At 43.3% G+C, this 14482-nt stretch overlaps 1 protein-coding gene across 1 annotated transcript in view; it reads left to right on the top strand.

Moving 5' to 3' along the window:
- The window catches only part of abhd17c (abhydrolase domain containing 17C, depalmitoylase), a 27730-nt gene extending 14176 nt beyond the window's left edge, over nucleotides 1-13554 (top strand). Inside the window, exons 2-3 of the mRNA XM_044030470.1 lie at nucleotides 4768-4947; nucleotides 8928-13554. Of these exons, the coding sequence (XP_043886405.1) occupies nucleotides 4768-4947; nucleotides 8928-9147 (400 nt within the window). The 3' untranslated portion in view covers nucleotides 9148-13554. The remainder of the gene's footprint in view (nucleotides 1-4767; nucleotides 4948-8927) is intronic.
- The last annotated feature ends 928 nt before the right edge of the window (nucleotides 13555-14482 follow it).

Below are 14482 nucleotides of genomic sequence, written 5' to 3' on the forward strand. Positions count from 1 at the left end.
TGAGTCTGCCTATTTGTTGTTGATAGAATATTGGATCCTGCTGGGCATGGGAGATACCAGTCTTACACAAATCCTCAATTCTTTTCAGCTGTACTTTGCTGGAAAAGGTTTTGGAGCTCGTCCTCCCACTTCAAACCACTCAAAAGGATTTCTGTTGGATCTTAGTCAGAGTCCGTACTTTTGTTTTCACTGTTTCAAGTCTTGTGTGATTTTTGTTCTTTGTTTGCGATTAATTCTTGTTTTTCTCGTGGAGAAAAGCGCCGTCAATGGCCACATTTATTTACACCTGAGGAGGAACTTTTCTCCGGACTTCAATTAGGAACTGTGTGAGATTAGACTGTAGGGACGTGCAGGGTTTAAATGCATTGCTGGGTAAATGTTTTAAAGATGCCTGCCTCGGGGGTTGGTACTTTCCGAGAGTTCAGAAACCGTCGGGGTGCAGTGTTTTATCAACATCCAAACCTTTTATTTTGACACTTATCTGTTTGCTCCACTACTTCACTGATCATTTGAACACTCTTCCTCCCTCCGTCTCTCCGTCTCTCCTTCTCTCGCTCAAGTCTATTTCCTCTCACCACATTGCTGACTCATCAAAACACCCATTATGTTTTTTTTTGGTAACTGCTGCAGACAGATTTAACTCTGAATAAACTTCATCACTTTCACAGTAGCTGTACGAGCTCAGCAGAACAGGTAGACGCGCCATTGTCGTCGTTATATAAAGGCCATAAAGGAATATTTTGAGTGAAATGAATTAACACTGCTGCTTTATCGTCTCGTAAATAATCTCAGACTGTCGGATTAAACATTGTGTTGGTCAAGTGTCATATTCCCCCCTGCTCTTAAACTGCGGCTGAAATGCAATTAAGAAATAGTTTTCAGGGACATTTGAGTTCCTATAAATCAGTTGCTGAAGTTCCAGTTGAAACCATTCAGCTTCATATCAACAACCCTCACACTTGATGTGGTTTAAGAATAAAATCTCAGATTTTCTCACACCAAACTCAAATTACATTTATTTTAAAAACAAACACATGGGAAAGGAATTATTCAAAGCAAGTTTTACTTTTTTTTTTATTATTTATGAACAAATTCCCCCAAACTAAATGATGCCTTGATTTGCACAAACTATATTAAGATTTATTTGTCTAGAGCAGTTTTTGCCAAGAAAAGACGACTATCTTGCATGACCCAGATCACAATATTAGGCGTGATGATGAGCGATTTTGTAGCAAGTAAGTAACATCCATATCAGCTTCAATTTATACATAGACACAAATCTTAACAAAATGAATGACAAAACGTTTTTGGGGACCCAAAAACATTGTCCTGTGAGCCATCTGTGGGTCCGCACCCGGGCTTTGGGAACCACTGATCTAGAGAATGCAAAAGCCGAAAGCCTTGGGGCCTAAATACAACACAGAAACATTGTCAAGGACATTTCTGTATTGATGCAGCACTACAATATTTTCAGTATCAGTATTGGCTGATACTGACTTTAAAATGTTATTATTGGATATCTGCAAATGCACCAAGATCCCTCGACAGGACTAATGACCAAAACAATAGACTGCATAGGTGGCTAGTTTCTATGACTTCTATGCCAGCGCCCTCTACAGCTATTTTTTGGTATTTTGTACAATCTGCGTCTGCTGCGACACGAGTATGAAAAATATTGTGTTTCACTACAGAATAGAATGGATGTATTAGTATATCGGTTCATGAAGTCGGTGTAAAATCTCTAGTTGAAGAACAACTCTCTGTTGCTAATACTCACAACCTGTGTGCATTCAGGTTTGCTACATACTGTACCTGGTTATTATCTGTATCTGTTGAGGTTTAACCGCCTTCTCTTGTGTAAACAACACATTTGGAAGGACTAATGGATTCTGTAGGATCTCAATTATTCATCTTTTTTTAATGCGTGTTGATTAGGGCTGCAACATTTATTAAGTTATTCATTGATTACTGAATTAATCATCAACTATTTGTTTGGTTTGAATGTTGTTTTTTAAATAACTAAATGTGAATACTGTCTAGTTTCCTTGCTTCATATAACAAAGAAATGATCATAACTGATTACTGATTACTGTCTAACTGAGGAAAACAAATGCTTTTCCCACCATCATCCCGCTGTAAACTCCCTATAAACTGGCCGGGACTGTTGGCTTTTAATTAAAATATCGATATTTGCGCTGGCGTGTCGATTATCGCACTGCACGAGGACGGACGGCGCCATATATCACCAAATCGATATTTTACAGCCCATCGTCGGAACAGCTGTAATCGTCTTCTGATGTGTGAAGTGTCCTGTCGGAGGCAGTGCATGGTTTTTGGGAGTCAGCCTGACAGCCTGAGGACACTTTGTTCATCCATGTGTGTGGCCGTAATCTCCAGCCCGGGATGACTGTTCAGTTCAGTCGCCGCTTATCACAGGGCAGATTTGTCTAGGCCAACAGATTAGTCACACCCAAGCTGTTATCTGAAGGGCTTGTTATGATGGCATCGCTTCATATAACACACACTCTTGTCCAAACCCTTTGTCACGGCGGTCTGTTGAGCACAGGTCTAATCCGTCGGCGCTCTGCGTTTGTGGCAAAGTTGTGCTGAGTGTTTCTGCTCAGCCTCTGTTTGCACTCACTTAAACCTTCCTCCCCACAGCGTGAGTTTTGCCAAGGGAGCATGCCGTCCTCGCACTCTCTTCCGCTCCCCGACGGAGTCTGGACAGGTCTGTTTTCTGTCAGCGCTGCTTTTCACTCTACTGGAAAAAAAAAAAAAGAGCCATGTCACTGTTCAGGTCAGAGGTCAAATGACTCTCTCTCTCTCGTGCACCACACGGTGCATACTTGGAACCAGGAATCCTCCACGATGTTTTTCTGAAGGAACCAGATGTTGAGAGAGAAGAGGGGAACAGAGTGGTCAGGGTCATGTCATGTCCAGGAATCCGTGGACTGTAAATAAGCACACACTCCCTTCTCAGCATGTCGCAGTTTCACTGAGTAATAGATGAATCAGTATTTTTTTTCAACTGGCTAAACAGACGGAGCTGATTTAGAGAAGCTCCTACACCCTCGAGCACATGTATTTGCAGGTGCTCTGGTTGTGTTTGACTCTGTGTTGGCATCTCTGGTCTCCTCTTGTAGCTAATGTGTGACTTTGATACCGACTCAAACTCTCTTGGGAACGTTTGTGAGACATTTCTTGCCACATTGTTCCAATCCGATTCATTACAGATCAGATCTGATCAGACTACGGGTCACAATATCAATTTGGGTGATATATGATCGTCCTTCAGTCGCCGGGCGTCACTACTTCATGTCTCCTCACGGCGGCGCTGCCCAAATGAATGAGGGGGAAACTTGGGGTGGAACTGACCTGGCTGAAGAAGAGGGAGTTTACGGGGGGGATAATGGTGGAGAAGCTACGTTAACAGATGCTCCACACACGGTGATCTGCATGTCGCTTTTGTTTCTGGTGTCATCCCAGCTTGAGGGGACTGTTTTTGACACACTTCATCCTTCAGCTCTAACATCTCGTCCATCAGTGTCACATTATGTAAAAAGTGGCTGTCTCCCTTTCACAGTTTTAGTGGGAACTCTGTGTTGGCTGGCACCAGCGTATAAAACTGGGGGAGGGAGTTTCACCTTGATAACTGGGTGATAATTTGCTTTGGTGAGATCTTGGTGAGATTTTTGGCACAGATTAAGCATATTCCCTCATCTCAACTCACTGGCTTCCTGTTTTCTTCCTGTCTACTTGTTGTTATTTTATTGGTAATTCTGATTTTTGTGCTGCTTCTTTTGTACATTTCAAGAAAATAGGCTGTTGATTGCAGCCTTTATGCAGGAGTCATTGAATGTATTTTGTATACTGGTCCACTGTAGACGGCCCTGCAGTGATCAAATCATCAATCCATAAATTATATTTTCCCACAGTTTGAAAGTGATGTAAAACGTCTTACTAAGAACTGAAAGTCACCTGTGCAGTCAGGTGACTCTTTATGAGAAGCCTGTCCACATAATGTCTGTCATTGTTTTTTATGAGGACACTTGGGCAGAGGAGGACATGTTGAGACATGGGATGTTTTAAAGGTTGTCATTGTCACCGTGGAATATCAAGACTTAAAACTGCACAGGATCACGTTGATCATTTAAGGAACGTAAAGGTTTAGTGTGTAGGATGAACACAAATATTGTGTGTAACATGTAACTTGATGCTTTTATACATTAATTCATCATGACTTGAAAAACAAGACTGTCGTGTTTTCATTACGTGTAATTTGATCCCCTCACATCACTCCCAGAGCGTGTTGACGACGCTCCCTGATCCGTGTCGGAAAACACGTTTGTTGGCAACATTTATCAAGATTCTGATAACAAAAAAGCACAAATTGTAATAACTTGGCGAATAATAAATAATGATTAGCCTGTTCCAGAGCCTGGTTCATCTGTACCTCTAGTTGGCACCTGCCATGAAACAAAAGATGTCTCTTTATTTTATAAGAATGGCTTATTTAAATATAATGCTAACATTAAACTGTTTTGACAGGAAGTAACCGTACATTGCACGTGCGTAGAAGAAATTGGGCGTCATGGAGAGTGCCATTTTGTACCACCATGTTGGTACATTAGTGCTTTTGCTAAAAGCTGTTTTTATTCTTACCTTGTAGTTTGTAACAATCGGGAACTCTTAAATTGCTTAATCTGGTCCTTAAATATCTGATTATTGTTATTAAGTGTAAGTTTTACCTTGTTTGTCGTTGCACAGGTACGGTGTAACACCTGAGAACATCATCCTCTATGGTCAGAGTATCGGTACTGTGCCCACCATTGACCTGGCTGCTCGTTATGAATGTGCTGCCGTCATCCTGCACTCACCGCTCATGTCAGGGCTACGGGTCGCCTTCCCTGACACACGCAAGACCTACTGTTTCGATGCCTTTCCCAGGTAAGTCTCCTACACCGCCCACTGCGGTTCACACACAACCAAAAAAAAACTTGGGTGGGGTTGTCCTCAGAAGAGGGCTTTAGTTGTCCTTCGAGGTTTTAGCAACTGTCACATTACTGTGTTTCCTACTACACTTTACTCAAGCATTAGGCGACTTTACTTTACTACGAAACTGAAGTGACATCGTTATGTTTCGGTGTAACTGAATCATTAGAATCAGTCGATTAAAAAGATTTGTTCACAGAATCGTTCAGTACTTCCTACATGACCGTCTGACTGTCACTGAACTGAGATACCCACGAACGGGTCGTGATTCGGCTCACGATTGCCGGGTTTTCAGCAGTGCTGTTGCTTAATACGTCTGGGTCTCAGATTAACACATGTTATCAGGATGTTTTAGTCTTTTTTAACTGATCTACATTTTGCCATTGTTGGCTTAGATTCTTGTGCCGGACGTCGCACTCATGACTCTTCCAGTGACGACACTCTCTCATCTGGTCGGCAGTCTGTTGACGCCACATTTTAATATCAGCTCAGCTCGCTTGGAACCTCGTCAGAGAAGGTACCAAAAAAAGTACCAGGGTACCAGTAGTCCAGAGTCAAAGTACTGGACGATTATTTAAACAAATCCTTTTAACGAACTGATTCTAATGATTCAGTTACACCGAAAACAACTGCTTTCCTCGTGTTTGTGTCGTGTATAAATAGCAGTTTTCATGCAGCCGTGTTACGATGACTCCACTCATGATGAGGAGCTACGATAGCAATGCAAAACAATAATCGTGCTGGAACTGTGTTGTGGAAAAGCGCCATTATTGTGTGTAACCAGCAGTGATCATACAATGGTGTGTGAGAGAAAAACTGAGTTCAGCTCATAATAACTGCATCAATGGCTTTACAGATTTGTGATGTGAGAGAATAAAAATCCATACTGCAGCAGCAGCAGATGTGTTTCTAACCAACCATAAAATAACACAAAGTTCACTCTTTCAGTCTCGTTTCACCACAGTTACAATAGTAATATGTGGACGTGTGTTTGACAGTGACTGATCTGACGTTTCTATGTGGAACAGCTCCTGTGTGTGCGTGTGTGTGTGTGTGTGGTTTACTTTACTTAGTAAAGAATAACTGAGAGAGAGCGTGTTGGTCATGGAGTTGTGGAATTTAACAGCCCAGACTAATGGCGGCTAATTCGCCGAGGTTTTCCGCAGAGCTGCTGCTCAAATTGAATCTTTCTTGCCGCAGATGGCTCATCTTATTGCCCGCGCACAGGAGCCGGCACAGGCGGCAACGCTGTTACTGCATATTAAAGTCTTGTCAGAGTGGGATATTGGTGTGGATTGATCATTTTAAATAAGCAACATCAGTGAAGCCATCTGTTAAATTAGCATTCATCAAAACAGTGGGCATTGGATAAATGAATGCAGCAGACTTTATCAGTGTTGCAGCAACTTTATTTTGCACAACTGTGAGCTGAAACAATGTCATTAATGTCGGCATTTTGTATATTTTGCTCCTCTTTCGTACTAAATCAGATAATTATTGAGAAAACAAAGGAAAGATAATATTGATATTAAATAATTAAAGATGTGACGATTACTTGCTCACAATTTTATTACAATTTGGTTGTTTTTAAAAAAAAAATGAAATTGAAGACAAATTATTTGATTCAATCTGTTTCCTTTTATTATGTAAATGTCAAAAGCATGTGCAACAATTTTGAAAAATGTGTTTGTCCTCAAAATAACGCCACACCTGTCCTGTTTTGTGTCAAACTGTGGAACCGTCGTAAAACTTTGAAATTGAAAATTAAAAACACGCCTCGAATCCAGTCAATTAAGAAGAAATACAAACGGGAACAGAAATACACGGTGTGTGAACTGCGTTATGAGCGCGTAGCAAAGCACATCACGTCTCCGCGCGCATCGTAAGGACGTTGGCGTTACTACGACAACACAGACGACAAAAACTTCCTTAAAAATTCAACTCCGAGGTCAGACTTGGTGATTGCTGGACCTTCAGAGCGACATGACTCTCAATGACGTCTCTTCTTTTTACACTTAGTTTACAGTTGACTGCTTATTTTTACGTTCATGTTAATAAAGACTCATTTCTCTCTCTGTCTATAAATGGCAGAGAGAGAAAATGGATTGAGAATTGACCTGAAAATCAAATCAGAAAAACAAGGATTGGTAGAATCCTGACGCTGCTAATCATAACATCCCTATGAACTAGTGGTTCTCAAACCAAGGACCACCTTTTATTCACAATAAGATCATTTGCTCTCTCCTCTTCCTCACATATACTTCACACACTGCTATATTGACATTAGATTAAGATGGAGTGAGAGATTAGGGGCTGAAATCTGTTGCTTTGTGGTCATTTTTGAGTGGTTTAATGTGCATAAAACCTCTTCGCCTCCACAAGGTGAAGCTTGGATGAGCAAGACAAAATTAAGTTGCACCGAATTTCACGGGACTTGGTGGGAACAAAAAAAGTCCACTGGGAATTTTACTCGTTATTTGTCTCATTTTCTACGCACTCTGGTCACAAACGCTGGTACATTCAGTAGAGCAGCATTTCTGCACCACAGTTTGAGAACCATGGCTCTAAATAATCACTTCATTGCGGCCCTAAAGTGATTATTTTAGTTTCCGTCTCTTCTGCAGCTCTTGTTACCGCTCGTTGTATTTTACTGATTGCCGACATTAATTACTACAGTGACACTAACAAATAAATCCTACATCAACAAGAAGCTAATGAGACAATCAACAGTGATAGCTTGATTTTTGCTTATTTATCACCAAAGTTTATTTAAAAAGAAAAAAGAAAATGTAATTGGATTCAATTAGGGATTGATGTGTCACAAGGTTGGATTAGACACTGGATTATTTGGGGGAAAATAGATGCTATAAACGCCGAGCTCTAATAGTGGGTTAATTATTTCCCTCCTGTCACAGTTGGCTTTTTGTCGCCGTCTCGTTCATGTACAGATAATATTCCCGTTTGACAGCCTCGTTGGCCATAAATCAGTCCGTACACCCCGGATGTGAAGTGAACAGGATAATAGTTTTATTCCGTCTGGAATGAAATTAGCTGGCCATGATTTTCCCCGCCATTAATCTCCCCGCTAACCTCTATCTGAGGAGCAGGGCCGTGTGAAGACTCAGCTCAGACTCACCCAGTTACAGCGGGCGAGCGAGAGAGGGACACACACAGGAATTAGCATGTGCTACAGCAGCTGCCGGAGCTTCACACAATTCACTACAGCTGATTATCAGAGAACTAACTCGGTGTCGGAGTGTCTTACACGCACACATTCATCCAGACGGACGTTTAATTGTCTACAGGAGAAGCCGGAGTCGAACACAGCAAAGGCTGCAGCGCTGGCACTGCGTATTAAAGTCTTGTTTTTTAAATGTTAAATAATCAACATCAGCGAAACCATCTGCAAAATTAGCATTTATCAAAACGGTAGTAGGCAATTGCACGGAAAAATAAGCAAATGAAACAAAGACCAAAAAAATAATAATAACAAGGCAATCCGAGATGGTAGACTTCACCACGTTCACGCAACAAGCCTCTGGCGGCCTCTGCTGGTCGAATTGGCAGGTGGTGAAACACAAACACACAGACAGACACACACAGCCACCAAAAACAATATAATAATAATATATAGAGTAGAATATATATAAAAAAAACATTCTTTAACTAGGAATAAACGGGATTGAGATTAAAAATCTCTTTGGAAGAGTGTCCTGGCTGGTACGTACGGGGTTGAAAACACCTGAACTTTCACTTTTTTAGTGTTTTTGTGGTTGGATGTAAAGGACGTCCACACGAAAGCTAATCCAGGTGAACCAGCGTACGTTTTTCTGACCCCGCAAAATGGTTTCCAAAGTGAAAACTGCAACTGAAACTTTCCCAAAAGGACAAAAGACCGTTCCCGCTCAACCTTTTGTCTTCTTCTGTCTCCGCAGCATTGACAAGGTGTCTAAGGTGGCGTCTCCAGTGCTGGTGATCCACGGCACGGAGGACGAGGTCATCGACTTCTCTCACGGCCTGGCCATGTACGAGCGCTGCCCCCGCGCCGTGGAGCCGCTGTGGGTGGAGGGCGCCGGCCACAACGACATCGAACTGTACGCCCAGTACCTGGAGAGACTCAAGCAGTTCATCTCCCTGGAGCTTCCCTCTTCCTGAGGGACGCTCGGTCTCCAGGCCTGCGTTCATCTCAACACACTCCGGAAGCCGCCGCCGCCGCCTCCTCCTCATCATCTCCTAGATTCCTTTGTTTGGCAGAGGGACAGAGCTGGAGTCTCCTCGTCGCTCTGTGCTCCCTCTGTCCTCGGAGCACTTTCAGGGTGGAGACGTGTGACGCGCTGGGGTTTTTTTTTGGTTGTTGAGGTGCCAGCTTCACCGTGTAGCGGCTGCTGAGCCCGGGCCTCGACCCTGTTTGCACTCGCCGCTCCGCCTGGATTCATTTCACCACTCCCATCCCTCTCTTTTCTCCGTCTCTCTCACTGTGAGCATCACTGTGTCTCATGTCCTCTCTTTCTTCCCCTCTGCGTCTCCTCTGACTGAGAGTAACCGACTTCAAGCTTGATTCATTTTTTTTGTATTCTTTTATACCAGGTAAAGAAGTATGGATTTTTTGCACCTCCAAATAAATTGAAGTTTTGTACTTTTTATGTACGTTTTAGTTGCCATTCAGGGTCCTTTAAACGGTCGCACTTTTATCGTGCTGACATTTTTCAGGTAGTTTTTGTTCTTCTTTTCTGTACATATGAATTTGTTTTGTTACCGTCATTCCACGTTTTCTTTTTTTGATTTTCTTGATCACTATTAGATTTCTTTTGTAGCGAGAGTGTCGTAAAGAGCTGTTAACCAGATTATTGCTTCCCGCACGTCTGGTCCTGGTCGCTGTGATCTCTATTATCCTGGTGTGTGCTACGCTAACGTAGAGGTGGAAGTTAGCACTGAATGTCATTTGAGGAAAATGTATACCATGCCTTGTTTCGTGGCAAACAAACACACACACACACACACTTGAACACCTCTTAAATTTCTCTTTCTACCTGTTGGTGTGAACGAGAGCTGTCACGTTTGAACAACTAACATTTGACGCGCTATTCTTTCGATGATGATCGGATATTCCCCATGTCCGACAAAACACGCAAACACGACGTTATTCGCGATTATTCGTACACGTATCAGTCACGTGGCGTTGAGAACTCGGCCTCACCTCACTCTCTTGGACCTAACTTTAATCGAAAAGGTGACTCTGCCAATGTGTCCGTTACTTTGCCGCCTATTTGTAAAAAAACAAAACAAAATACAGCTCAACAACATTGTCGTCTCATTTTTCTAATGGTTTCAAAGAGGTTTCAAGGCGAAGATATGCTCACGGCGCCCTCTGCTGGACCACTTCATACTGTCCAATGCACTTCTAGGCTGTAGTTGAACAGATATCCAGCAAAAAGAGTGACAGCCCTCGTCTAAATTGAATTAATCCTGTGGTGTGTCGTAGTATTGCACCTCCACGTAAACTAATGGGCGTCTGTAGAGATCAGCAGAAATCTACCCTGGTTGTTTTTCTTCTCCACTACCGGAGTGTTTCTGCGTCGAGTCGAGATCTTGGAAACTCTCTGGTTTTGCTGCTTGTGTTGAGAACGGTTCCCCTGCGACAGCTGGTGCTCTGGCACCGCTCCCTCCGTCCTCCTCCACTAATGTTTCTAATGAAGGATTCACTGGAGCTTCAGTGTCGGCTGGAACCGGCGCGAGCCGCTCTGTGACTTGGTGATTTTTCATTCGGCAAATTAATGACGGCGCAGATTGTTGCCTGTTGTTGCCTCGTCTGAAGTCACTGACTTGACTGTTTGTCATTTAGCTGAAGCGAGGGCTGGGCAGTGATTCAACGACACATGTTGCCATGGCGTTTACTTCTCTATCAACAAAGGTGGAACATGGGGAATCAACAACTTAACCACGCCCCCAGTGTGGCGTCCTGCAATGTTGTGGTTTTAGCCGTTGTAGCACAACAAAACGTTAGCTACTGCTAACCTGAACCTGCTGCCAACTAAAAGTAACCACGGCAACAGGGTGTCCCCAAAATCCAACTTGCGGTAACGCGATAATCGAATCGTGACCTTACAATCCAATCGGGCTGGACGATTTGTTAAATCGTGACTCGTAACCTCATATCAATTTATTTTGTTAAATGTCTCTTTTTCGTCTATAGAGTTCAGTGGCAGTTTGAATGCGTGATATGTTGCATTACTGCCACCTTGTGGAGTTAGAAAATTCCTGCACTACTCCGTCTGTCCAATTCTTACGTCTCATCTTCTGCCGCTATCTTTTTTTGGAGCTAAATCTTAAAATATCTCGACATTTTAATCACGATAAATATCTTTATCACGATGAAGCCACTGTTGAATAATTATATTCATTGTGTGTGTGTGTGTGTGTGTCACTGAGTCTCTCAGCTGTCGGGTCATGTCGACGTTTACCTCAGTAGAAGAGAGAACCGCAGGATTCAACGCTGATTCCATCGGGAACTCACTGACTCTGTGCTGTGAAGTGAAGCTAATGACTCTGAACTCTGACCCCTCCGCGCCGCGTGAAGGTGCTGGAGGTGAACGCGCCGCTGGATTTTTTTTGGGGTGCGCGTGTGTTTGTTAATTTATCATAATTTGTCATTTCAAGCCTTACGTCCGCGCACATTTCACCCAGACATTCCTGGACTCTCGTGGGACTGAAAACTGCTGCTATTCATCAGAGGAATCAATCAGTCGCCGTGCTGTCAGCCTGGTGTTCCTGACCGGCTGCAGGACAGAGTTTCTGTTTCTGACACTGAGCCTTGTGATGTTTGGAGGAAACCATGACATTTCAACCACTTTGTATTTGAATGATTTTTGCTCTTGAAATGTAAAGACATTGAAGTGTGGAAACACTAAAGCTGCACTCACACGTGAGCGGTGGTGGCGGCGGCAGAAATGCTGCTCGGTTACGTTCGCCCGTCTGCTCGCGCCACGTCCGGCACGAGTCGTGGTCGCGATTCAGCCTCAAACTGTTTATGAGAGTGAACGTAGTTTTCTCGTTGCGAAGTCGTGAGATTTCGGCCGGCGTCGAATGGTAACTCACAGGTCGTTAGCTTGGGCCGCTAGTTATTAAATTCAGAGCTGAAGCTCGTGATCAAGATCATTAACTTCAAATCAACTGAGAGGAACGAGAGGAAGCGAATTTTCCCATTGACTTCCATTAAAACGGTTCTTTTGCAACCAGTGGAGTCGCCCCCTGGTGGCTAACTGCTGACTTTTCAAACTGCAAAGCTCCATCAACTTTTATATTCAGTCTATGGTTGTCGCTCACATGCTATAATGTCCAAACACAACCCCTTCATAAGATTTTTGCCAAGTAGAGTGCACCCTCCCCCAAAATGGCCGACACCACTTTGCTATTGCTTTAGCCTCAATAGCAACGTTTGCTAAGGAGTCGGCCATGACGGACACTATTTAGAGCTCAGCGACGACACAGTGGAGGCGTTGACTGAAACGCTTCTCGTTCACTTAGAATGGGGTCACTGAACTGCATTGTGGGTATTGTTGTTGCATGGCAACTTAAGCGCTAGCTTAAATCAACGGCATTAACCAACGTAATGGTAGGCGGTAAAATCCAAAGTGCGACACGGACGTTCTCCACGTTTCGTTGTGTCGCCACAGCGTCAAAGGGACCGTTTGTAGGAATTAGTGACACCTAATGGTGAGACTGTGAATTGTAAGAAACCCCTCCTTTTCGCAGTTGTGCTAACGAACTACGTTATACCAGAAAAGACGTCTGTCTACCTTTTTCGTGCGTGTGTAATGAGCTCTCGTACAAATCACACTCGTACAAAGTCCTAAATGTTGCACACTGGACCTTTAACAACACGAGCAACACTTCCTGTGAAACCGGCCGCCGCGACGGACTCTGTTAGCGCAGCGTCGGTAAAGACGTCGGCCACGCCCACGTGTGAGTGCTCTGTATATGAAGTCTGAATCGCACCAAAAAAAATGACGTGAACACTTTAAAGAGTACGATTGTGTTTGAAGGATGAATTTCGCAGCTCGTGACGATCGTGTTTTGCCGTGAAGTGGGTTCGTTTAAACGTTCTGATTGTGAACGAGCGTCGGCTTCGTGATTGAGCCTCTCGTCATCGCGAGTGCGTTTCCTCGATTTTTCACTCGTTGTTTTGATACTGACATTTTTACAAAAGGCTCAAGTTTCCAGGTGAAGCGTGGATGGATTTCCCGCCGTCTCTGAAGCCGCCGTTTGTACGATGATCGTCTGTAACTTCGATATCTTTCTCGATACATATTAGCCCCGCGCTCGTGCGGGGCTCGTTCTCGTTTTGTTGATTTTTAAAACACTGGATTCATGATATGCAAATGAGACGTGGGTGATGCTCGTAGAGTCTGATGATTTTTTTTTTTGTAATCGTGTACTGACAAAAAAGAAATGAGCCTTAAATCTACATGAATCAGATTGTACTACATGTGATGGTTGTTGTGTGAAGGCAGCACAATGTTTTAATGCTTATTATGGAATAAAGGATGCATGGATACAAGAGACCATCTGAGAGTATTGCTTACTTATTTACTGCTGCCGCTTCTCCTGATTCTTCTGCTTCTTATTCTGCTGCTGCGGCTTCTCTTGATTCTTCTCCTCTTTCGCTGCTGCTTCTCCTTCTTGCCCTGTCACTGCTGTTGTTTATTCTCCTTTTGCTGCTGCTGCTGCTGCTGCTTCTCATGCTGCTGCTTTTCCTGATTCTTCTGCTTCTTATTCTGCTGCTGCGGCTTCTCTTGATTCTTCTCCTTTTGCTGCTGCTTCTTCTGCTGCTTCTGCTGCATCTTCTCCTTTCGCTGCTGCTTCTCCTTCTTGCCCTGTCACTGCTGTTGCTTATTCTCCTTTCACTGCTGCTGCTTCTTATGCTGCTGCTTTTCCTGATTCTTCTGCTTCACATTTAGCCTCCATACACTCAGGAGATGTTTGTTGTTCCACAGATGAACTTCCTTCGATCCCTTTACTACATGCTGACACACACACACACACACACATTTGTGGAGCTCGTCTTCTCAGGACTCTGCATTGACTTCCATTCATTTAGACAGACCAGACAAACCCTTATCACTGACCTGAACCATAACCAGTCAACCTCTAACCTTCACCAAACCACAATTCATTAGTCCTTAACTTTAACCAGTTTGTCAGAAGTAAGGTTCTGTCTTATTAGGACCAGGTTTTGGTCTCCATGAGGACGACTGGTCCTCACAAGGTGACAAATACAAGATATATTCACCCATTTCAAAAACCAAATACATAAAAATGAACAATTTAATTTCTATTATTTGACACAGTCACACAAAAAAAAAGTAGGTCAGTAATAAAAGACAAATACACAAACGGCACATCTCTCTCTCTCTGTAGAGTTTCTGTAGATTGTGGCTTGCGAGACGGACGATGAATGCTTGTCGTAGCTTTGCACGACAAACATTACGTC

This window comes from Solea senegalensis, linkage group LG7 (genome assembly GCF_019176455.1).
Source record: "Solea senegalensis isolate Sse05_10M linkage group LG7, IFAPA_SoseM_1, whole genome shotgun sequence".
Lineage (NCBI taxonomy): Eukaryota > Metazoa > Chordata > Actinopteri > Pleuronectiformes > Soleidae > Solea > Solea senegalensis.